General features: G+C 37.6%; 1 protein-coding gene across 1 annotated transcript in view; it reads right to left on the reverse strand.

Annotated features, from left to right (window-relative positions):
- Positions 1 to 25,936, reverse strand: part of b3glcta (beta 3-glucosyltransferase a) — a 76,057-nt gene that overhangs the window by 23,794 nt on the left and 26,327 nt on the right. The window contains exons 3-4 of the mRNA XM_040037592.1: positions 20,400 to 20,439; positions 7,074 to 7,183 (exon numbers count right to left, since the gene is read on the reverse strand). Of these exons, the coding sequence (XP_039893526.1) occupies positions 7,074 to 7,183; positions 20,400 to 20,439 (150 nt within the window). The remainder of the gene's footprint in view (positions 1 to 7,073; positions 7,184 to 20,399; positions 20,440 to 25,936) is intronic.

A 25,936-nucleotide genomic window follows, 5' to 3' on the forward strand; every position in this document is an offset into this window, starting at 1 on the left:
AAAAGGTGTTTGGTGGATTTTTTCCTATTTTCTTAGGGGCATGACTTTCAGGTAGCATTCATCTGATGTAGTTCATTTTTTAGATCTTCCACTTCTTCTTTTGTCCTCACCTGTGTTTTTTTTTTCCTTTTAAAAAAGGCACACTACACTATATGCCAAATTTTTAGCTAAAACCTTTTTCAGGATCACCTTATTGGTGCAAAAATACATTTTTTTGCCTGTCAAATTGTATTATCTTTGGTATTTTTCATAGATTCAGCCAAAGAAATGGGAACAAATGTGTTTTTGGCACAGGCTGCAAGTAACAAAATGCCTAAAAATACTATTTTGTATATGTGTAGAAACAACATGAGTGGCTTTTTTTATGTCTAAATAATTCATAGGTCAGCATTAAGTGGATTAACGAAAGAAAAAAAAAAGGTCAGGTACAAGGAGTGGACTGAAAATAAATGAAAAAGCATCCAGTGTCCAAAGACAAACTTTGAATACCTCCAAAAAGCCCTGAGAACTCATGCTTAAGACCAATTACAAGAAAGTATAGCTCCTTAGACGCTAAACATGAAAAACTGAACTGTGCATTACCAGCTTTGCATAATACTGTACTGTGTACAATTCTGCAAATCAGACTGGTGTGTTTTACTGTTCTGCACAGCACAGCTACTGTTTACTATTAATTTCAGTAAATCAATAAGTAAAGAAGTCAATGATTTCACAAAAATATTGTCACTTTGATGAATGCATTTGTTAAACTACTCTGCTTATAATTGGGTTTTTCAAGTATCTGGGTTGTGTTGCACATTAAAACCTCTCATCATACTTTCATGAATCTGGATATGCTCATTAGAATATTCCAAATTAAATCATCATGCTGAAGTTTTCCCAACAACGATGGTGAGAAATCAGGATATCAGAACGCATGACATTTCTGTCTTTTGAGATGGTCACTGTATCAGATCAGTTGGCTGTGGCATTAGAAAAAACACGATGAAAAAACTATAAAACTAAGTCCAGAGCTGCTGCTGCTGCTACTTCCTGTCCTTACACTAAAATATATACTTTGATAAGAAAGAAATAAACAAGAACAGGATATTTTAGGATGCGTACAGTGCCTACAATCCCTTCTAAATAAAAATTTCCTTTTGAGTGGCCAGAGCTGAGAAATTGTGTGAGGATTGTCTGAGAGAGCCAAGGTTTCATTTCACACTGTGAGGAAAACAAAGCAGCAGAGCGTAAGACCCTGTGGTTCATTACAGCATGGTCCACTCATCATGCAGGAAGTCAGGGAGAACAGTCTCCTCTGAGTCGTTCTGTCTAGCGGCAGCATGTTTGATTTAGCTGATGAGACCGACACTGTGTATACATATTAATCCTTATTAGTCAGCTGAGGTTTATTATCTCTAACCATATTACACACGTTTACTCTTAAAACGATCACACGTCTGACGTCTGCCATGTTTTATTAAACTGTTCTCTACTTGACATTTACACTATTGCTGTTCCATGAAAAAATAAAGGGGAAAAATAAAATCAAAGGCGCATCATCTTCAGATAATAATGCAAATTCACAACGAGGGCTTTTTCTTCGAAGAGCTATCGAAATTCTTTTGATAAAAGAGGCATTCAAGAAGACCAGACAGATAGTTTTATAGCAGTTGGGTGCGAGCTGCAAACTGCTAATCAAAAGATAAGAGCCAGTCCTCACGAGGACATGAACAGGACACTGATTGCTTGCTGACTAGGAAGATAATGGGGGTCAGTGGGACCTGGCTGTAAAACAGTCATAGGAAGCTTTAACCAATAAGGGCTGGAGGAGAGAAAAAAGATCCAGAAGCCACCTGTAAAAATAAGGACTGCAGTTGAAAAGAAAATCCATTTTTCATACGAACAAATTTTCATCACTGTGGCTTCTTATACGCATGAATTGCTATTACAGTGATGAACAGGAAAGCATTAAAAACATGCATATTGCACTACTGCTGGTAAAGGTTTTAGTTTAATCGCATTTTGCTGTAGTCTCAGCGCGTCTCTGTGGATATAAGCATTGGCTAAATGACAAAAACACTATAAATGTAATGTGAATTTTCCCAGAAGGCAGAATGTCAGACTGTAGGAACATGGGCTGTGAACCGACACAGAATGCACAAGTTCCTGTGTGTAAATCAGTGCAACACAACCTTTAGGAGTCCAATGAGGAAAAAACAGAAATATCAGAAAGTTTCCAGTTAACTGACCCTGAAACTTCACATAATTAGAGAAACAGTGTGAGCTTTTAATTATTTAATTATCTAAAACAACATTTTGCCCACATCCAAACTTCATTACCAAAACTATCCAAGGTTATCTCTTTTCTGCATTGTCGTTGCTGTGTTTTCAAAAATGATTTATAGATATTTTCATGACAGTTTTCTGTTCCACAGAACTGTATACATCTAAAATAACAATAAACAGCAAAAGTACAATCTTAGCAAGTCTCTTTGGCTTTGATGGCTTTCTTTCACTGTTTCTATAACACCCTGTAAGACTGTTGGAATTATAAGATTTTCTGTGATGTGCCTCGTAGGTGTGACTGTAGACATAGACAGCTGGTTATAACTTATGTTTGGCTTGGGATGATAGGCTGGCAGACAGTAATATCAATTGGAGTTTACATTTTATCCATGCTATTCGAACACCTTTTCTGCTTTTGTTTTGGCATATTTTTATTCTGACAGCAATTCAACAAAACAGGATCCCGCAAAACAGAAGGAACTTGCACAAAAACTGGCACTTGATGATTTTAAGAGCTATTCTAAATGAAAATATTTTAATATGTTAACTGAAATTGGACCTCAGTAATAGAGGCTAGAGCTCTCTTGGTGATCATTTAGTAACTACTCATGGTGAGGGACAAATGTGCATTCCCTAACAGAAATGTGTATACTTTATCACTGGTTGAGGAAAGGGGTTCCTCCAGATTTCTTTTTTCAGTACATTGTGTTCTGTGTCCTGATTGGCTGTAGATCATTGTCTATTAATCTCGTGCTGTGTCTCCTGTACAGTACAGAATGCGTCCAGCTTGTCAAATTTACATAAATCTTCGATTGCTAGCAGTATGACTCTGAAGTGCTGTACTGTATGTTTGTAAGTTTCTCCCCAACAAACAACAATGTTGACGAAATGTTTTGCACCATCAAAGGCACCAGCTGGTGCCTTTGGTTTCATGCTATAATGCTGGACTTATTTTTCTACGATGGTTTGAACGTGAGCGTTTAAACAAGAGAGAAAAGTGTGAAAATGTTCATGCCTGTCTGAGAAAAGCATATAAAAGTGTGTAGTGAAGGGTTTTAAAACCTTAAAACATCTATAATAATTGTAAAACATAAAGTTGGCTACTTTGCGAATTTCACCTATCGCGGGTTATTTTTAAGAACGTAATCCCCGCGATAAACGGGGGACCACTGTATAGTGCTTTTCTAATCTTACCTAGCACTCAAGCTACCTAGCACAGGTGAAACTGGTCTCAACGAGGTATATGATGCTGCACTGAAAAGCTCCTGCTTTGTACAAACTACTGGAGCTACAGTCACCTGTCAAATGTGTGATGCAAACTGGAATTAGAGAATTTTCACCTTCAAAGTAAAACTTGCAATCTGAATTGTGTTGGCTGTAGTGGTATGACACAACTGTTACTCTGAAGGCCAGTCAAAGTGTGTTTATGTGGCACTCAGGGATGTAGTGAATTAAAATGGTGAGTGTTTGCAGACAAGTCAGCGTCTTCCTAACAAACTACAGGGGACCTCAGCAATCCACTAGTGACAAAAGAGATTTCTGGTGCAGCTCTTTGCAAACAATTTCCCCTGTGGACAGTGAGCAAAATTCCACCCTTCACTCGCTGCATTAACCAACTACTCAAAGATGATTGTGCCTGGATTTATCCAAACCTAAACTATAGCAGCTTCAGATAAGAAAATGTTTTTTTCCATTAAAAATAAGAGATTTGTCGCAGTGAAGTAATTTTTCTTTGTCAATTTTGGCTTTCAATTAAAAAGGAATTTAAAAAGCTGTGCTATTACAGATACAGATGTCCTTGATTCATTTAGTGGACTTATTAAATGAGAATTATTTTGCTGATTACAATTAAAATTAAATGCACAAGCAAAAGACTACATTTTATTAAGTCATGGAATTAAAAACTGAACACGGTAAAGGTAAACAATGAAATAAAAGGTTTTAATGAAAAAGAAATGCAAGTATAAGAGGGAAAATTGTTGTTCCCATTGTCCTCTCTCCCCCTTTTTGCATTTGCATTTTTTCCATCTGATATTTCACGCTTTATAAATTCTACTAGATTTTAATTTTGGGTTAAACCATGTTTCATACAGATCCACATTAAATTTTAACGTGTTAACGTGTTGAATATGCAGCCTTTGTGTAACAGCAGCATTCATTCCCCGTGAGCTTTTTTTGTGCATTTCAATCAAAATTCTGATTTATCACAAATCTTATAACTCTTTAAAAAGCTGTTAAGCCTTTACTGATGTGTCTTTAAGAAGCTGCCGGCTCTGAAATTAGTTTGTGTAATTGCATGCAACAGATGCTAAAATGCCAGTCATCTCTGAGATCACAAATGCAAACAGAACATGATGTGGCAAGTCTGTCTCGTCTCATAAAACTTGATGTGGATTAGTGTAACTAAATCTCATCGTGACAAGTCTTGTCATCTTGCATAAACTGAGGCCACTGTTTATTACAGCAAACATGGAATCTTATTTTTAAAGTGTACCAGCTATTAAAGCATACAAAAAAAAAATCTGACCTATAAAAATTTAATTAGACATTAACTCTAATTTCTTATTTTTGGACTTTGTAATTCTTGTGGTGTAGTGTGCGCCTTTGGGGTTGTTTTCACACAAAGATGAGACAAAAAAGAAGACAACACTGGCTCCAGTAATTTTCAAGGGAAGGGTTTAAAGTTGTTGCTGAAAAACTGATTGCTTTTTAAAAATGGGAACAGACTTTTTTGAAACGCTTCAGTTGGGTTTTAGAGTAAACCACAGCACAGACTCCTTAGAGTGATGATTGCCAGTGATGCTGGAAAATATTTATTGAAATGCCTTTAACAATGTTAAAGGCATTTCAATAAATGTCTTTAAAATGTATTATTATTTAGCATTTCTGGTCCACTTTTAAAGTGATTTTATTCTTATTACAGGATAGGTCTTTTAGTGTAAAACCTGGCAATTCATGGTCATCCTCTATAAAAATGACCCATGGAGTACCTCAGGGGTCTGTCCTTGGACCTTTTTTTGTTCTCTGTACATGTCACCCTTGAGGTATGCCATCTGTAGATATAGTGTGAATTTCCACTTCGGTGCAGATGACATGCAGCTGCACATCTCTTTAAACCCCAATGACATTCATCAACTCAACATACTTTATCCATGATCAAATACTGGATGGCACAGAACCTCCTTTAATAAATATGAATAAGACTGATGTAATCTTTACGTGAATCTTTATTTAGTGGTCCTGATGGAGTGCAAGCATATACGACAACACATCATGGGTGTTTGTTCATGAATTTTGGCCAATATTTTAAAGATCTTGTCACTTGCGACAAAGCTCCTTGGCTTGAACAGGCATGTCATCTCTATTGTCTCTTCATTCTTTATGGAACTCAGGAGACTCACCAATATCAGTTCAATTTCTAAAACTCCTTATACACATGTTTGGGTCAAGAAACTACAACAAACTAAACAACAACTTGTCTATAATCTATTTTTAAAAACACCTAAAACAAACAAACATCTTTACTGCCAGAAGATATTTAAGATCTTCTGGCCACAATCTGAGGTCCTTGACCAAGGCCCTGCTAGCCATCTCAACTCTCAGCTGAGGACGAAGGGTGACCAGGCTTTTCTGATAGGACACCCACTCTCTGGCACAACTTCCCGAAGGAGATCAAATTGACACACTCCCTGTCTTCTTAAATGTCTCTTAAAGCCATGTTTTTAGAAGTGGGCTTTCTCGCTGCTTCCACTTTGAGCTAATTTTATATCATCTATCCATCTGTCCATCCGTTCACCCATCCATTTTCTTCCACTTATCCACTTTTGCTGTTTTCATTTAGAATTTAATTTTTGTGTTTTAATTGTCTTGTGCTGTAAGGTTTCCCTCTATGTATAAATTTCTTCTTAAATGTTTTGTTACATTTAGCTTGTATTGTTTATTAATTGATTTATTTATATTACTGTGGCAACACGAATCAGAAAAAATGACTTGCTCTAAATTCGGCACAGCTAGTCAATACTCTGGATACAAGATACACAGCATTGAGCAGGAGACTGAGACAATATTGTTTCCAACTCAGTGACCAATCCAAGAATATTGAGGAAGAAAAAAAGTCTTTTAATAGAATAAACGCAGCGAGTGATTACGTCCTTTAATTGAATGTAATATTGTTGTTAGCAACACTGCATTGACTATTTAACTGAATAGATTATATCATACATTGCACTACATTAAATCTGCTCTGAATAGATTTGAAGAAAAAAAGCCAGGCTGACATAATGCTGATGTTCTTACTGGGAGTTTACAAATCCCTTAAAGTGCTGAAAACAAACAAACAAACAAACTTTTGATGATGATTATTAAGTATGTAAGTGGTCACAGTGATACATGTGAAAATCAAAGTTAGACAACTCACTGGATTTCCATAACAAATAAAATATTAAAAGCACATGAGAAGCTATTTCAAACTACACTTACTTCATACTTTTGACTTAAAAGTACTTTACAGGTTAATCTGAAACTACCATGAATTATATAATACTAATATTTAATATTTGATCTGATGAGCAATGAGTAACGTTGCAACTAGTAAACAATTAGCAAAGTGTTTATGTTTAAACCCTTTAGTGTGTAGATTTTAAATGAAAAATGAGTTTAACTGAATGTTATGACACCCTGCAGCAACATAAACAGAAAGAACTCATATTCAGATGAGACTGATGCTGAAAGCTGATGTCATGATCAACACATATTTATACTAAAATGTACCACCATAGGAAAAAGGCGTGCACATTGAGTCTTACCTTCGTAAAACCGCGTGCCTGCTTGAGCAAATCCTCTCTCCGTCTTTCTGCCTGCCTCACATGGAAGGTGTTGCTTTGACTCTGGATGACGAACACTATCTCCCGCAGGTCTGGAGGAACACAAAGGACAAAAATGTGTGACAGCTCACATACTGTGAAAAAGGATCATGGCAATCGATGACCTTCTGCAAGCAAGGCAAGATAAGAGCCACAGCCTGAATAACAGAGGTGACTTTTGCTAATATCCATTACTGGCCTGGTGATAATAACCAGGACATCAAGAGCTTAATTGGCTTGGGGAGAGAGTATGTAAATGTCACATCCCAGACTGTTTTAGTTAATAAAAGATTAGCAGTCAGAAGTCTTTCTCTGAGGTGCTGTAACACCCAAAGGTTGACACAGCCCAGCTGTTCATTTCTAGCTGGCTTACACAACTGCAAAATCAGTAGAAATAAGTATTGTTCCAACAATGTTAAGGCCAAGGTTAGGAGAAAGTGATTAGCTCAACAATGTCCATTTGAAATCTGCTAATAGAAGCTATAGAATAGAATGCTGACCAGTGGTGGAGCGCGGGGGGTGGGCTTACTGGGCTTAAGCCCGGGTTGACTTTTGGAGTGTAATTTTTTCATAGTTAGATGCCTGGCTGACAACTGTATAAAACAAAAACTACACACAATATTCGAAGCACAGAGCGCACACTGTGGGAATTTACGACTGCGTAAATCCCCCCTTATATTGGTATGATCCGAGCTCAGACACTATGCGACTGAGCGAGGGGGCGGGGGGAGCTGCTGCCTGCGAGTGCGCTGATGGAGAAACGCAGCCGGGCAGACAGAGGAGAACTGAAGTTCGACCAGGTACCAAAGCAAATCATTCGTACTGTACAAATAATGTAAATATGACGGTGTATCACGAAAGACTGATATCAAACTGATCACTTGACCCATATTAGGTTACTCGTTCTTCAAGTGAATCAAGAAATGGCGAAATGAAAAGCCGGCGAACAACAACAATGCTGTTTCTTTAGAGAGTCTTAGCTTACATGTGTGTTTATTTCATATTTTCAGTTGTTTCCCTCCACGGCTAAATAAATCGGTTTCAGTAAGGCACTGATATACAAGAATGGACATAAGGGGCTTCTTTCAAAGAAAAAACTCTGGTAGATGTTATTTTATATATTATGCTTTGTATGTTGTTCAGTATATTTCTATGCAAAACAAGAGGAATTTCAATACACAGCAGTATATTCACTGTTTAAACCAGGGGCGATTCTAGGATCAGAGCTTTGGGGGTGCTGAGCACCAGCAGAGCTGCCCAGCCAGGCAAGATAAACTTTACTTGTCACAGAGACCAGAGTCTCCGTCAGTCCCTGCATCCCTAAATGTCTCCAGTTGTCCCGAGTTTTCTCTGACTGTCTCCTTGGTGCATTTAAACCCCTGTTCCTCCCTGTCCTCGTTGTCTGTTGTCTTCATCTCCGTTATCAGTCATCATAATTTTACCATCTCTGTGCAAGTCTGCAAATTTCTTTATCAAATCATAAGATTCTTAAATTCATCAAGTCTCTCTGTGCCACGGTCCTCATCAGAAAACAGGAGATCAATGTTTTGTACATTTTAACACAATTTAATGAGCATATGTTTCAGCCAGTACCTTTTGATTAGCCTTGTCTCGTGGTTTCTTGCCCTGTGGTAATCTTTATTCTGTCTTCACTGAGATATTTGAATGCTAATCAATAAATCAATATTCAATTCTAAAAAAAAAAAAAAAATCTAATCCCCACATTTGTGAAAGAAAAGCAAAACACTTTTTTGAAAAGTCTGTAACAAAACCATCAAATCTGATAAAGGTTATTTAAATGCTGCCAAAGAAGAATGGATTGGAATAAAAAAAAAAAAACATATCCTAACCTTAATTACTGGGGGAGAATAATGAATGATGCTCATACTGAGTAAAAAGTAAACTGAATACATTTTTTGGACAGAGATTCACTTTTAAAAGTGTATGTATAATATAATACAGATACATAAAAATACACTCCAAAAATAGAAGAGTCCTTTAAATGTACAAAATATTAATTAAAAAAAATTATAAAAATGGAGGCAACTGTGCCTATGGTACAATGTATGAAAAGATCTTTACTGCAGATACTACTAATATGGCTCTGCAGATTTTTTCTTTTATTTTAATCTATGTCACCTCACCTTGAGGTTGGCAAATCTATCACTGTTTGGTGGTCAACTCTCTCAAGCAGTTTAACAGTTTCAGTTTTGCCTGTCACTATTCCCTGTCTGTTTTCTTACCTGGTTCTTCCTGAACTTGTACTTTCTCCTCACGTTCCCCTCTTTACTCTCTCCCTCATTGGACTGACAATCATACCCAAATAGATTGTATTAGATGAAAAAATTAAATTAATATGAAAAAAATACTATTGAAATCACTAATAAAAAAGTCCTCTCTCAGTGTACTTTCAACCAAAAGGCTAATAACCATACCACATATACATCTAATAAAAGATATAAATACTGAAACTCTGATCCAACATTATTCTTGATTGACGGATCATTTGTTCTTACACTTTTACCTAAATGTGGCTCCTTTTTTGAAAAAAAACTTCCTTATATCCATTATGAACCTGATAATTAATAAGAAAACTCCAGACAATTCCATTCTGAGCTGAAGAAGCTTCTGATAGGTTAGTAGAGTCCATGTGAGTAAATTGGTGGCACACCTGTGGATGCATATAAGGCAAAACACAGAGCCTGTTTCTGTGAAATGGGAAAATCAAGAGATATCAACCAAAACACCAGTAAAAGAACTGTGGAGCTCCATAAGTGTGGCTCAATTTTGAATACAATTTGGTGCCATTTACAATTAAGAAATACAGATAGTTTCTCTCTTTATTCTTAAAGTTAACAAATGTGTTTTTTATATTTATCAATCTAAAAAAAAATAAACATTTAGTCTGATTTGATGTTACAATTAAAAAAGTGTTTGTTTTTATCTGAAGAGTTTGTAAATATCTGCTTTCAACTGTATATTTGATGATGTTGATGTTTGGTTTGATTGTCAGCACAAAGAGGGAGAGAGAGAGGAACAGAGAGGGAGAGAGAGAGGAACAGAGAGAGAGAGAGAGAGAGGAAAAGAGAGAGAGAGAGAGGAACAGACGCGAGGAGATGGTAGCGAGAGAGAGAGGACCACAGAGAGAGAGGAGAGACGAGAGAGAGGAACACAGATGAGAGAGAGAGAGAGCGAAGAGAGAGCGAGCGAGAGAGGAACCAGCAGAGGGAGCGAGAGAGAAGAGAGGGAGAATGAGGACAGAACAGAGATGGAACAAGAGCAGGTGAGACAGACATGTTAGTCAAATGGTTGTTTACCAAAAGTATCACCGTATCATAGGTCCTCATGTATCTCGTACCTAGTGTTTCTTTTTAGGTTTGTTATTTTTCAAATTCTATATTAAGTTATACAGGCTTGTTTGCACAACAAGGCTAAATAATTATATGAACTTTTCTCAATCTAAATAGTGGACTTTGGTAGAATTAAAAAATAAGTGTAGTGCAGGTCTATAATTATTTTTAGTGCTACTATCATCTAGTTCTGATTCTGGTTCTGTCTTGGTTAAGTCCTAAGTAGTCCTGACTTTGAACTGTTGTAGTTTTGTTTTAATTCCGGATCAGTTCTGGGTCTGGTTGAATTGGGGTTTAGTCCGTGTGTCTTGACACAGCCCCGACTTTGTTCTGCCTTGCTGCTTAATTAAAAAACTAGTTTAAGGTGTCCTGCATATGTGATATATATTTTTCCCTATATGAAGTCATTCTTTTTTGAACAAAACTCAAAACAGAGCCTATTAATCTTTCAGTCATTTCAACACCCCCCCCCTTCCCCAAATCCCACATGCATACTATCCTTTAGGGCTAAGCCCCGGGTGTATCAAATGTCTGCCTCCGCCTCTGATGCTGACAACATCTTTAGATTCTACCTTTGTCGTCAACCCAGCTAGCTGCCGTTCCTCTTCATTTGAAATCTATTTACAGGCTAGTAATAGTGACACAGCTCAGTGAAGAATGACATTGGCTACACAAAAAAGTCCATAAAAACCCTGTGGCTCTCACGACCACTACAATCAAACTGAGACCAAAGGACCAGAGGCAGGGAATAAAAAAAAAAAAAAACTAAAAAAAACTGTCATTTTATCCAGCTCTGTACAATTACAGCTGACAACTCCTAAATCCTGTAAGCTGTCCATCACATCAAATAGAGTCTGCAGCACCTGGCTGGAATGACTGTTACAACTGAAAATCTTCTCAAGGATTTAAAGCTCAGAGGTAGGTGAAGTAAGAAAGAGAAACTGGGGAGGTGTAAGAGTTATGGCCGGCACCTCAGAAACTTTGGACGTGCAGGGTTCTTGTGTACACGTTTACTTATTATGAGCTCAAACAAACAACACAGTCTGTGCCAAATAATTCTAACGTGCTTTATCTGTGTCCATTAGTTACTTATTTAAACAGAATACAGTCATAGAGAATACACTGCGTCTTGAATTCTAATTGCCAGCAGGAATTCTCCAACGATGCTTTCCCAGATTTGTGAGAAAGTGTATTTCTTTTAGTCTTTCAAAAACAAATAAGTAGCAGTCACCACTGACAGGTCTACAGTCTTCCCTTCGGAACAGTTGTGCGAGGAAAAAAGGGGAATGGCGAGTGCTGACATTGGCAGGATTAGATGGATTGCCTCCACCTCAATTACACTACTTGAACCTATTCCCATACTGAGTTTGGATATTAGCATCGGGGTCAGGGACAGACACTATGTCAGAGTACAGTATCTGTGTCAAATCTTTTTAATTAAGTGTCGGTGGGTGTGTCGCTGCTTTGCTCAGCTCATAACAAAGATCCCATTCATCCTGGAGCCCTAGTAATGGGGGAGATTACTTGCTAAATCTCAGCATGTCCATCTCCCAACAGATCTAACCTCCACTGAGCTGAGCTTACATAGTGAATACCCCTACACCACCTCTAAATGTCCTTCTGCTGAGTTCGCTAAATGAATGTGTGTGTACGTGTGTGCGCATATGGTTTCACATAAAGCAGTGCATTTTAAAGCCCCAAGTGAGGTACCAGTCTCTTGATACTGCACAGTACAGCAATAATACCAGCTGCAGGAGACTAACAGCAAAATCAGATAAGCAGTTTGCCAATCCCTCATTGTGTAGATAACACGTACCCTACGTCAAAGCAAAGGAGAATGAGGGGTAAAAAAAGAAACTAATTAAAACAGAATTCACTGCTCTCGAGTCCACACTAATGGGTTTCGATTAATCATCAAACAATGGAGAGAAAAGGGGAAGAGGAAAAATCCTGTTATAGTACCCCTCTTCCTTCATCTCTTTTTTTCTCTGTCCTTCTCCTTTCAGGTAAAAATCACCTTTGTATACTCTCTCGATACAATCGATACATCTACCTTTACGTAATTATAGGACCGAGATTTAAAACAATGCCTTCAGCGCTAGCACTTTTCACTGTGGAGGCAAGATTGTACAGGGATGCCTCTAGGCTTAGATCTATATAGATTTAACTTGAGAAAAAGTTACGTGTTTTGTAAATGCACTGTGTGTGGTTTGTGTTTGGAGGTTTGGGGCTAGGTTGAGGTTGCTGGTGTGATCGCTCACATGTACGATTTCTAATTGATTGCTATATTGTTGCTGGGCAATTGTGCCAAGAGAGTGTAAGTGCTGGAGATGGTTGTTAGTTGTTGTGCTATCTGACAAATGGGAGGTATTTTTAGGCCCTATTACAGCGGGAATGTCTGACTGTTTCAAGGACAAAAAAAAAAAAAAAAGAAGCTCGGCATGATTTTCTTACTCCTTCACAGCGTCCTGCAAAGTTAAAAAAGCATCCAAGTAGCCCTGTTTTCCTCTTTCCTTTCCTTCACATGTAATGCAGTTTTGCACTATATAAATTAAGTACCAAGCCTGCTTTTTTTTTAACAGTTTCTAGTGTATTTAGATAGGATGTCAGATGTTTTCGTGGGTGGTTTTGGTCATGGTCATAGCTTTCAGAGTAACTACGCAAGTTTGACAAGTTGCATTTAATGGTTGTTTGGATGTGCTGCTTTCACAGCTGTCACAGAAAAAGTGCTATTAATCTTAGCAGTAGTAGCTGTATTAATAGCAGAATTTCCAGAGGTGAAAGTATGCAATCAATTCATCTATTTAATAACAGGCCCAAGATGTGACGTTGCACCCTGGTGCGAAACACACAACACAGTGCTTTTTTCTGCAGTTAAATTAAATTATCAAAGGATCCCTCTTGGCTGAAAATAATATGCCTTGAATGAAAGAGATTGAAGGTTCCTGAGGAGATGAAGCCAATGCCCTAGTCCCCTCAGTGCAGATGATTTTATTTTGCCAGGTCGATGGAACTAGAAAGCAGTATTCGTTTATCTCCCCTCGTTCAGCATTCCACAGAGGCAACTCCATAGAAAAAAAAAAAAAAAAAAAAAAGGACTGTATCAGCCTTGAAATATATTGGATGAAATGAAACACTGGAGAATTCTGCCTCCTCCTCTCTCTCTGATCTGATGCTTTTCTCAATTCATGAAACCACTCTTTAAAGGCCATCACCATCTGATCTGTGGAAAACTCCACAGGGAGGCTTCGAGTCTCGTGTGTACTCACAGCTTCAGCATCTCTGCGCATAAGAGGGTATGATCAGGCTGATTAAAGAATCAAGGCTGAAGTGTTTGTATTTCTAGGTATGCACACGGAAAGGAGGGCATACAGCGAGAGAGAGATACACGGCTGTATATAGATTGTGTTCTTCTAGTGGCCTGGCCGTGCTGTGTTGTCGCCTCACTGACACAAATCAATAGTGACACTTCCTTAGAGCAGGATTGCAGATGTTGCCAAGTGGCAGCGGAGCTGAGAGCCCACTGACCTCTAGGCTCTCCTGCAGCTCTGTCATTTCCATCAGTGTCACAGAGCAGGTGTGTGTAGTCAGTGGAACTGTCACAGAAACATTTCATCTCAGCCCCAAGTATTTCCATCTCCGCAGTCAAATAAACACACGTTTGAGGCAAGGGGCAGCGAACATATACAAATATGCTTATATGTTTGGGAGAAGATGGAAATCAGATCCATAGTGCAATTTCAGTGACAAAAGTCGGCTAAGATCTAGAGGGATGGGCTTCTGTGGAGGGGGCCATTAGGATGTTGTGGGAACAATACCACTGCCATGACAGATTCAGAGCCCTTCATTGCCAGCACATAGTGAGAGATGACAGAGGATGTCAATAGCTCATTTCCATACTCAGCAGGCCAAACCCCCCATCCAGCAGCTGATTGTGCTGCTGTAAAACCTGCTACACTCCAGTGACTCACATCATTGGACTCCCCGAGACAAGATGGCCCAGAATCATCTATCTCCCAAAAAATCCCCTCCATCTTTCCCTTCCTCGTGTCCAAAACGCAAGAGACAAAATTCAATCGAGCAAACTGTGTTGCAGTTTTCTGTCCAAACTAACCATGACCACCAATACCAACCAGGTCCAGGATTTATTATTCAAAATGAATACACCCTCTTTTTTTTTTTTTTATTCGGTTGAGTTTTAGGAATAAAAATTATTTACCTTCTTGAAAGATGATAATCTAGTGTGGCAAAGGCCCCTGCTGTAAGTAAAAATGATTTTCTATCACCCATCTTCCTCTATTAATACATACTTTTAATTACCCTGCACAAGATCAATAGAGAGCATGGTGTATTTAACTTTTAGCTTACCGCTGAAAAGGTCAGCATCATAAATATCTCTCAATAAAACACAGGGAGGAAAATGCCAAAGTGGGGAACAACAGAAAGGGAGCCGAATGAGGAAGAAAGCCAGCAGACAACGATAGGGAGTCACATGCATTGAAAAACAACAACAACAACAAAAGACTGGAAAGGAAAGACTGTGCATGAAGTAGAAGCAAGATGGGAAAGCCAAGAAAGGAAACAAGCAATCTTTTATAAACATTCTCTTCAAGTAGTAACACAGAAACACATAGAAATTACAACATGTAAAAGGACAGGCTGAAAAAAAGCTGCATCCAACCTGTGATAATCACACTCATTAGAGGTTCTCTGGAGTTCCTGACTCCATGGACAACTCTGCTAAAGACTAATGAGTGCTGAATGCAATCCTTAAACCTCACTTAGAATCAATAATTCAGGAAGCTCAGGCAATTAACGCTTAACAGATTCCAGGTTTTGCTTATGAATCCCATTCGTTACCCATTAAAGTACTGAATGAGTCGAGAATGGATTTGATATCACTTTAAAACATTTTTTTTTCTAATTTCTGTAAAGCTGAATTTTTGGGAATATGTTTGCTTTCATATCTTATTTGGCAATATATGCCACGACTGATTGCATTTCTCAGGATGGTTGCCTGCTTTTTAAATTGCTTTTTAAATTAAATGAAATAAAGCCATCAGCTATGTTCAGGTGTTTGAGCGGGTTTTCCACTAATCACATGGCTAGAGATTTAATCCCTGGCTTCTCCACAAGTGTCCTTGGGCAAAATACTAAACAGGATGCTCCCGGTGGCTGGTGAGCACCTTGCATGACAACTGCACCTCCATTGTAAATATGTGGAAAAAGTGAACGAGACAGAAAGCAGCAACGCAAAGGAGTTTGAGAACTTCTAAGAAGAAAAGACCTATAAGTGCAAGCCATTTACCACTTGAATAAAGGAAAGACACAGACACAATAGAGCATTGTCACAAGCAAGCAGCAAAGCACTGTTTGTAGGGAGGGGGGAAAAAAAGGAAAATAAGAAATACTAGTTAGAAAAAGGAGTTCAGTCAACATCTTGTGAACATTGATATGCATTCTATCTTCTCGCATGTCCTCTTGGCCTGGAGAGGCTGGCTCTGAGCCACTGAATAAATATAATATAGCCGCATACAGGGACAGTAACACAGCTTTCCTAGGATTAACGACTGCTATAGTGATAATTGGATTTAAATTCTGGCATTTGGGTTTTGTTCTGAAAAAGGAGATGTAGAATAGAGTTAGTATATAACCTCGACTATATAACAGTATACATTTAGATCCAGATTTAAAACACAGCTTTGGGCAATACACCTTGGATCTGCCCAATGCTGGTATATTCCCTGAAAAACAATTTAAGGTTATTTATTTATTATATCAACTTTCTAGTACATCAATTTAACATTTTAATAAACATTTTGAAAATGAAAGAAATATACTAGAAAAAAAGACCACACACAGATACTGGTGATGACCCAAATAAACAGCAAAGGTACCATTAGACTATATTAATGTAATTAATGATGTCTGTATTAAGGTTTCCATTCTATTCTTATAATATGCTGCTAATTAATGTGTCCCTAATAGAAGGGGAAAAAAAGACAAAAGTTCAAATGAAAAGTTTTATGACTTCTTATGAAGTCAGTTATAGAGGTATCGCAGCCAGCTGCGATACCTCTAATTAACCTCACACATCTCCACTGATGGTTTTAAAATTAGCCTAATAGTAAAGTAAGTAATGGATTACTATGGTTTAAGTGGTGACCTGGATAGATTTTAGTCAAAAACTGCCTCATTTAGCCACGTATGTAAGTTATAAACACTGCGTTGGATCTACCTAATAAAAATAATTGGAATTGGCAGAAAAGTTATTCTTGTTTAGATGTTTTACCTCCTGATACAGTATTTCTAAATGGCACAAACAATGCACGTGAACTTCTTTTGAAGTTGTTTTAATAGGAGATAGTTTTCTGTTTTTCTTACATGTATTGCTATTCATAACTCGGACTTCTCTGCTGTGCCAGTATGCATATAAAACACAAGTTTTATCCATTTGATCTTTTTCCTCTTTGGACTAGCAGTGTGATAGTGAAATGAAATGACTGAACTGATTAAGCTAGACAGATAAAGGCCTTACAAGCTTTGGATTGTTTAATTGTTTTTGTCATGCTGAACAATAAATTTTTTTTTTTTACTTCAATACAAACTGATCAAGAGAGAAAAAATAAGATGAGAGACACAAACCTATTGTAATGTAATACAATAGTCTCATTTCGAAATTTGCTCACTTTTATCAACAAGTTGAAGACACGTCCTCCTGCCGGGATAGATTTATGATGGTACTTTGGAGCTTCAATGAAAGACCAAACAAAACCTTGGAAATTAATGTGCAGAACACATTTAACCGAGTAAAATGGAAAAAAAAAATCAGATTCCATTCGGTGATAGCGCAGTGGGAGAGACTTGCAGCCCTGGAAACTGATGGGGAACATGCACATCTAAGCATCTATCTGTATTTGAACAGTTCTATACCCAGTGCATTTAGGTAGGTCACACTCTCAACAATTTAGTTATCTGTTGTTAAGATGTAGCATGCTGCATTTTTAAAGCACTACTTATTGCACAATATGGCCGGTGGGCTCACACTGTTTTTTTATTTTTTGTTCCATCTATGAATATCTGTAGCATGTACATACTGCACATAATGCATTTACTTTATTTAAAGTCTGCACCCTGTACTCCCTCTGAAGAAAGATTGCTAAATGAATGACTTCTAATACCCATCAAATGTTACTGGGGCTTTTAAAATAAACAATCCAGTCAGACCTCCTGAAGTTTGCTGTATTGTTAAAACAAAAGGGAGTCTGGCTCTCCTTGATTCATCTTTTACATTCCTGCCCACAAACAACATTCTCTGCAGGCGAGCGTAGCTTTTCTGGTGTGACAAAGGGAATTACTATGGCAGTGCCAGATAGTGTAGCTCCATTTTTCAGATCGCTGTCTGTTTGTATTTCCTTTCTGTGCCGAGGTGCCAAATGAGAGCATTACGAAGTTGCTTTTGTGTGCTTTTGCGTCTGTGGTGACCCAGTTGAATGAACAGGCAGAGGTCCAGAAAGCGGGCTCCAAACTCCTCTGCAGTCTCCCGAAAATCACTCTCAGATGGTGATTGTGCGAGTCCCCTGAAGCGTGAAAAGCATGCATGAGATCTTTTTATTTGCTCTACTTATGAAATTCCTGGTTGCTGTCAAGTCGTTGAAGAAAGATGGGACTTTATTTATGAAGTCTGCGAAACTCTCAAGATTAAATTTTCAAGGTACGCATAAGCAAAACCCATTTTACTATTTTGATTTTGCAGTACTTGCCATTTAAATTTCACACTGTCCAATATTACTCAGTTCAGGTTTTATTATTCATGATTTTATCAAGCAATAATGTCAATTCAATTCTTTCATCATACAGCGCTCTTTAAAATTGAACTATATTAAGCAATCGTTCATCCCTTTGGATGTCATCTGGAATTACGGGTTAGTTCTACTGAGTTAGTCTGATCTGAATTATCAAATACAGTAACATCAAAATACTGTAAATCAAATTGAATACAAGAACTCCACTATCAAAGACAGCAATACCTGTATTTATAATCAAGTACATACAAATATGAATACTTCTAGGAATGTATGGATGTTTATCATACTCCATTTGCCTATAAAATGAAATGTAGGTCAATTAATTGTTTACAATCTCTATTTTTATTAGTAAAGGGAAAAAATTGTGCTTAGACTAAATATGATAACTATTTAGTCTTGTTCCATTACATGGTGCTGTACTATTGCTACCCGGTAGTTAAAAAAAGCCAGTGTTCTCATTGCTATGATATCATACCATGCAAAAAATAATGGTAGAGACACAAATAACTTTTACTGTGGTAAAGCACACAGTAAACCAATGCAACAACCTTTTTATTATCTTGTTATTATAATTATAGTGTACATTATTGCAGAGAATGTTCATCAGAGCATGACCTTCAGTGTCTGGGGCTGTTTGGAGTCAAATGTGAAGCCGCCAGCATGAGATGCTGGATTGCTGCCTTTGGATTAGGGAAGGGTTGTTTCCCTAAAGAAGTTTTACTATACTGTTCAAAAGTAATGGTATATGGCAGCGTGACCTGGAGAGAAAGCTTGCTGTGGCTTCAGCAGCAATGCAGGTGTTGTACAGGTTAGCAGAAAGGATAAGCTTTTAATCTTTTAGTTGATCTACACTCACCAATTAACACGTAGCAACTATATTGACATAATAGCATCATGCAACAGTTGCTACAGATTTCCTGGCTTCACATCCATGACGTGAGCCTTCCATTTCACCACATCCCAAAGTTGCTCTGTTATACTGGGATCTGGTGACTGTGGAGGCCATTTGAGTACACTGTAATGTTCAAGAAACTAGTTTGAGATGATCTGAGTTTTGTGACACGGTACCGTAACCTTCTGGAAACAGCCATCAGAAGATGGACACACTGTGCTCATACAGAACTGAGCATGGTCAGTAAAAATAGGCTCAAGTGTTTAATCGATGTCTGGTTTATGCTTGGTTTGATATTCAGCAAGTTTTTCACCATGTCTGCATGGCAAATATAGACAAATAGGTCACCTTGAGATTGACTGATTAGATATTTGTTCTATTGAGCAGTTGAAAAGATATACCTAACAAAGTGCCCAGTGAGTGTATGTTCCAGTCCTAACCTGCTCTCACGAGCTCTAGGTAGTTTTTGAAAGAGTGAGATCAAGCAGACAAAATTTGTGATAGCTGTGCTAAGGCTTAGAGATAGGGTGAGGAGCTTGTAGATGCAGATGGAGCTCAGAGTAAATCTGTTGCAAGACCCAGACTTCACTGGATTTTATACATCTCACCTCACCCCAATGTTCCTAGGAAGTAGGATGTCTGAAACCCCCTGTATAGCCTCTACACCCAGGACCCAGCCAGAGATAAGTGGTAGAAAACAACTGGAACAATGGGGTGTAATGAATGGATGAAAAAAACCCATCAGGCTAAAAGTAATTAAGTTATAATTCTCAGTTGTGGCTATAAGATTGAAACTATATTTGTTGACATATTGTCAACTAGTAAAATGACCTTTGGGGTCCAAAATAAGTTCCAGTCAGATCTAGAACTAAATCATTTGTATTTTTTAATTAAGCATTTGAAATTACTGTAAAGTGGTACACATGGTATATGTTGACTAATTTTGTGTCCTTAGCTGTATCTACAGCAGATAAGGACATACTGTTTAAGCATATGCTCCCTTGTCTGAGCACTGCAAGTACAGGATAATGTGATTCAGGTTTTCAGTTTCCCTCCTAAACACGAATTTGTTATTTTCCAGTTTCCTTCTGCTTTTAAGTGTTTTATTAGCAAACCACACACACACACACAGAATATTAAAAATTATACACGCTCCACAAACACACAAGTTTTTTTTCACTTTCTATTTTTTACTACTAATTAGGAATAAGAGACTTACCCAGCTGATTGTTGTGAATGACGTGCAAATCATCCTGGCTCTGAAAAGACAGAGAGACTTTTTAATAATTCAAATTGCAGTCTTCAAATAATGACCCACATACATTCTCTTCTTTGTTTTAACATATCATGTAAAAAGTGTCAAAATATGAATTGTGTGAAAATCTTTTTTTTTTTTTTTTTTGGCAAATACTCCATTTCCTCTCGCTAATCACTAATTAAGACTTAGTGATACTAAATATGGAATCCCCTACAGGATATTTGGAAATATAATGGGCGACACCCCACGTCATTAGCCCATCCTAATTGTGTGGGTTTTGTGCCTGCAGCATTAAGCTCTGTGCATGAGGCTCAATTAAGGCATTCTGCACTGTTCCACCTCCAGAGCTGTCAGCACTGGCTGCAGACCATGGAAGGATGAGTAAATCAATCACAAGCCAGGGAAACTTTGAAGAGCTGTCTTTCACCTCTATCTTTCAGAGTAAAAATTTTCAGTCTTGGGGAAGATTGCATGAATGTCTGAGTTGTGCCTGTTTCCAGAACTCTAGACCGAGAGCTGCAGAGTATTAATAGATAATGACAAACCAAACCCTTTTTTGATTTATGACTTCCTCTAGACTAACAATCATTTCACTGGCAAGCTGTTGCAGCCTTCAGATAGCTTAACTAAGTCATAAATTCACTGTCGGTGGGTGTGGTACAGCGGTTACAGGGATTCACAGTAGTTTGGTGGCATTTGCAAAAAGCAGGCTACATATAAATGTGCTATCTCAGCACATTTACAAACTAACAATTTCTAGATTAGAGAACAGCCCATTAATTTACCCACTTTCCTCCTGAACACCTTCCTATAACGGTTGTGAGTACACATCATTTATTTTTGTGGTGTGCACGTTTCCTGCACGTCCCCTCTGTTAATTGACCAAATCTCAAAATTGAGCATTTGACATGAGATGTAATAAACTGGAAAAAAAAAACAAAAAACTGGCATCCATAACGCCATTAACACAGCAGTGATTTGTGCATGTGTGATGCTCTCTGTCTTTTCCTATTTTTTCAGGTGATCAGAGTTAGAGGCAATATATGCACAGGCAGACAAGATCATATCAGGGTGATTTGATTCAGTGGGTACATCAGCTTAATTGGACTCAGTAGCATTAGTCATGCCCACAAGGCTTCTGTCTCATCTTATCAGACATTACTCGTTTGAAATCATTTCGTTAGCTGAAGAGAGAAGGCACCTAAGGAAAAAAAAAGCATCTCATAAGCCAGGAGAATCTGACTTGTTATCAGATAATTAGTCTTATAAAATCTCTTCAACTTGAAAATATAGCAGGTTATTATGGAAGAGAAACTACTCAAAAAGTGGAGGTATGAATTAAAGGGGTGTAGAAATTGCTATATATATGGTGGTTGTGACAGAGGCGTGCCACATGCTTTTCACTCTGTCTCTCCCAGCACAACTTCACTCTAGGGCACAGAAGAAACAGTAAATCACTGCACTGTGACTACAAGGAAAAAATAAATCAAGACACCCATTATGACGAATTACCTGCTCTGTCAAACATTGCCAATTATATTGATTGTATGTGTACAAATGTTTGTGTGTATATAATGTGTACATGAAAATGATTTTTACACAAGCCTTAACAAGGTCTAATGCTTTGTGACACACTTTAATGAGAAATGTCAAAATAGACCCTGTACCCCTACACCAATCTAAATCATTTTGTAATGTTGTGTCTTTTTTCCATTTTAAATCAGTTATTTTGTTATGAACTCTTGTAATACAATCTGTGTTGAGTCAGAAAAAAAAGGAGCCTCCTCATTTATTTTATGTAGACCATTGTTTTGGCACAGCGGGGCTCCTGACGCAGCTGCCTCTGGCCACAAATATTGAAAAAAAAAAAAATCCACTGGGTCATCTGACAGCAAAAGCTGAACATTTCCAACACATCATCATCATCCAGCGAGGGACTGTTTTGACTGTTCAATCACATGCAAGAGCACGTTCTTGGCATATTCCTTTTCTCAGTTACCGATCTCTTGTAGTGACGGGGTAGAAATTGTTGCTGGTACAGCTTCCTAGAATCATGTGCTATTGCACTGTGAAACAGCTGCACAGCATTTTACCCTCTGTTTAGCCTTCAAACTCAGCTCCATTACTCAACCCGGAATTTTCGGCTCACATTTCATCTTCTCACCTGCACACGCTGTAAACTCTTTGTGCTTGTTTATACAATGTTATTTTCAGCTCTAACACCTGCTTAAGCTACCTGATGTACTTTCTTGATGCATTTTCTTTTATTCGCTTACTTCAGCAAGACATTGCTTTAAACACGATTAGTTTTACATAGAGTATCTATTAACCTCCAGTGAATGGTGGATTTTTAAAAAAGTAAAAAACACAACAAAGTTATGTCAAATAATCTTCATTTAGCATAGAAAACCTCAAAACACTAAGCAGAATGAGAAAACAACGTGCCAGACGTTAAAATCTGAATCTTTTTCTGTTTGTTTTTTTTCTTATACTACTTATAGGTGCATTGCCATCGCATTGCGTTTTATCTCTTATCAATTGACGCATTAAAAAATAAATAAATAGTTGACAGAATGAAAATGAAACTTCAGTGAAGCTTCAGCTCCACTGAGAAAAACAAAAACAAAACAAAAAACCTACCAATAAATACAGGCATCAAAACATCAAATCTATGTAGGACAGAGAAGGGGAATATAAAGTATATATATAAAAAAAAAACCCAAACTCTTAACTGAAACTATGAAAAGCATAAAATGTCAGATTTCTATCATGTTTTGAATATGAGGTCTGACTTTCTGTTTTTAATTACTTCATTTTGTTTAGCTCTCTTCTACTGCAAAGGTTTAATGTCACCTCACTGCTGAAATAGAAGTTGGAAAGCAGTCAGTACAATGTGCCGTGAGTTTAATTTTCTTTTGAAGGTTGTTTTTTTTTTTCAAGCTTGTGCAGATTGATCAAATTCTGGGTTGTTGATGTTTAACTGGACTTTTTCTTTCAAAGACGTCATATTATGCTTTTCTTGAGTGTATTTTACATATTGTTTCTGCATGTATAGAATGGTACAAGGTTAGAAGTCTATAACAAAGAGGATTATTTTCTCCCACAGAAAATGAATTTAATTTTAATCCATTGCTGATGGCATCATAACATATGAGATATATTGCTATATATTACAATATTTAAATGTGTGGCTATAAATTAGAAGTCATAGTCGTGAGATTAAAATGATATGATGGTTTTATAAAGTGTTACAGGTGCATAAATATTAAAAATAGCCCATTTTGGTAGGTGGTTGCCAGGCAACATGATTGTGTCATTATATTTAATGCATAATTCAGGTTTTTTCAATACAAATGAATTGTTACTGTTGTGAAATTAAAATGATCCAATGCTTTAATAAAATGCAAAACATTATTCATTTTAGCCTGTTGGTAGGTGGTTTGACATCATAATATCTGATATAGATAAGAACCTTCAGGGACTTAACATGTACCTGTGTGCCAAGTGTGGTCGCTGAAGTCCGGATTGTGTAACAAGAGTTGTGTGGACCAAACATACAGACAAAGATTTTGTGTATTACAGTGAGATGCCTGCTTACTAGTTAGAACAGAGGATGAGCAGAGCAAGCGCAATTTTCTTCAAAACAAATTCCTGATTTATGCGGAGCAAAGAATCAGTGATTAAAATTACGTTTCAACACTGTTACCCGCGTTTTTACTGTCTTCTCTCAAAGGCTGCTGCCTGAACCAGGCATAGTTCAGTGTTGGATTTTTGCAGCAGTTCTCTGGTCTGCAAAAATCAGAAAAGAAGGCATTACATAATGGATAGCTGGCTGACCAATCAAAGCAGACTAGGTTTAATACGGAGGCTTTCGAGAGAAAGAACATAAAACAAAGCGTTTCAGACAAACGGTGAAGTGAAGTGCTGCATGCACGGTAGGAATAAAAGAAGTTTTTTCAAATAGGAAGTGATGTCAACCAATTCCAGAAAACCTCCAGAATAAATTTATGAACCTACAAAAGAGCATATTGTGGCCTCTTTACAAGCTTGATCTATTACCTGCATGTAAACAACATGGAAATAAAATCTGCTTCAACAACAAATTTATATGGTGAAGAAATGAGTCATTGGATTTTACCTAAAATTCCTTTTAAAGCCATCTCTTTGGTTTCACTTCATAAAATCCCTGGGTGACACAAGGGCTACAAATCTTTCTTTGGTAAATGATCTCATATTCCACGCCAGAGTGAACTCACATCAGGTCTCATATCATTTTTACTATTACTGAGAGATTAATTAGTCTCAGCTCACAGAATCCGGCTCTTCTTAGCCTTCTATACTTTTGCACGCAGGTAAGGCTCTTCCTAATCCCATCTGACAGCAGGCTGTCAGCCATTTGCAGCAGGAATCAGACACCCATTGGTGTTAAAAAGAAATTGCTGAGAGTCTATACTGTCCATCTGAAGGGGTTAGTTTCACCATCCCTCGAGCGCTTTTGATCTAAGACACCACAACACTGATGCAGACAGACAGAAAGATTGTGCCTCGTGTAGTGTAACCTTAGAACAAAGGCAGCACCGCAGTAAAGGTACTCAGAGGTGTACATGTGTAAACTGAAGAACGATCTTCAGCCTACCTAATGCGATTGTTACGTAATCAAGGACACCGCAATGACAACCTTTTGATCCCTGCCTTTTATTTGGATGCTCTTCACATACACACAAAGACGAGTTCCCGGCCCTGTTACGGCTCTCAGTCCCCGAGGACACAGACGCTTCACTGACATGAGTGACCCGTCAGGTCACATTAGATTTCTGTTTACTGATGGCAAGCATGTTTCAAGGTTGCAGGATTTTCTGGATTTCGACATATGGAAAATGTGTGATGTTCAGAGAAGCTGATGTCTAGAAGGACTCTGAGCACCTTAAGAATGTGAAAGGTTGGTGATTATATTGGTCTATATTTGTGTTAAAGCTGGGTTCTTGTGTTTTTGTGTAATTTTACACAAAATTATAAAAAACATTCAGAGTATTACAACTAAAGTAGTATAAAAGGGAAATATTGTGTTTAGGCTTTGGCCAATCTGACAACTTTTATACTAGATACAGTGATGCAATGGGCAAAGCAGAACACATTCACCAAAAATCTGCATGCAAAGTCTTAGTATGCATATGCCTGTGCTTTGTGTAGCTGGAATGGTTTAGAACAGCGAGTAGGAACTAGCTCCAGGAGGAGGGCTGTCTATTTTAAAATTGCAGCTTTAACTATAAATTAAGATGATTCCAAATTGTCACCTTCATTTTATGGATGCTTTTAGAGCTATTGAGCGGTTTAAGAATCAAAACGTCTTTCATATCCCTCCCCAATTTTAGGGTGTCCAGAGAACTGACAGATTAAAATTTTATTCTTTGCCAATTTTTCACACAAGCAAAACTGCTAATGTGTAATGACTTAATGAGTTAAAACGTCTTCTGTCTCAACATTAGCAAGCTATTCTA

This window comes from Simochromis diagramma, unplaced genomic scaffold (genome assembly GCF_900408965.1).
Source record: "Simochromis diagramma unplaced genomic scaffold, fSimDia1.1 OVJJ01000463.1, whole genome shotgun sequence".
Classification (NCBI taxonomy): domain Eukaryota; kingdom Metazoa; phylum Chordata; class Actinopteri; order Cichliformes; family Cichlidae; genus Simochromis; species Simochromis diagramma.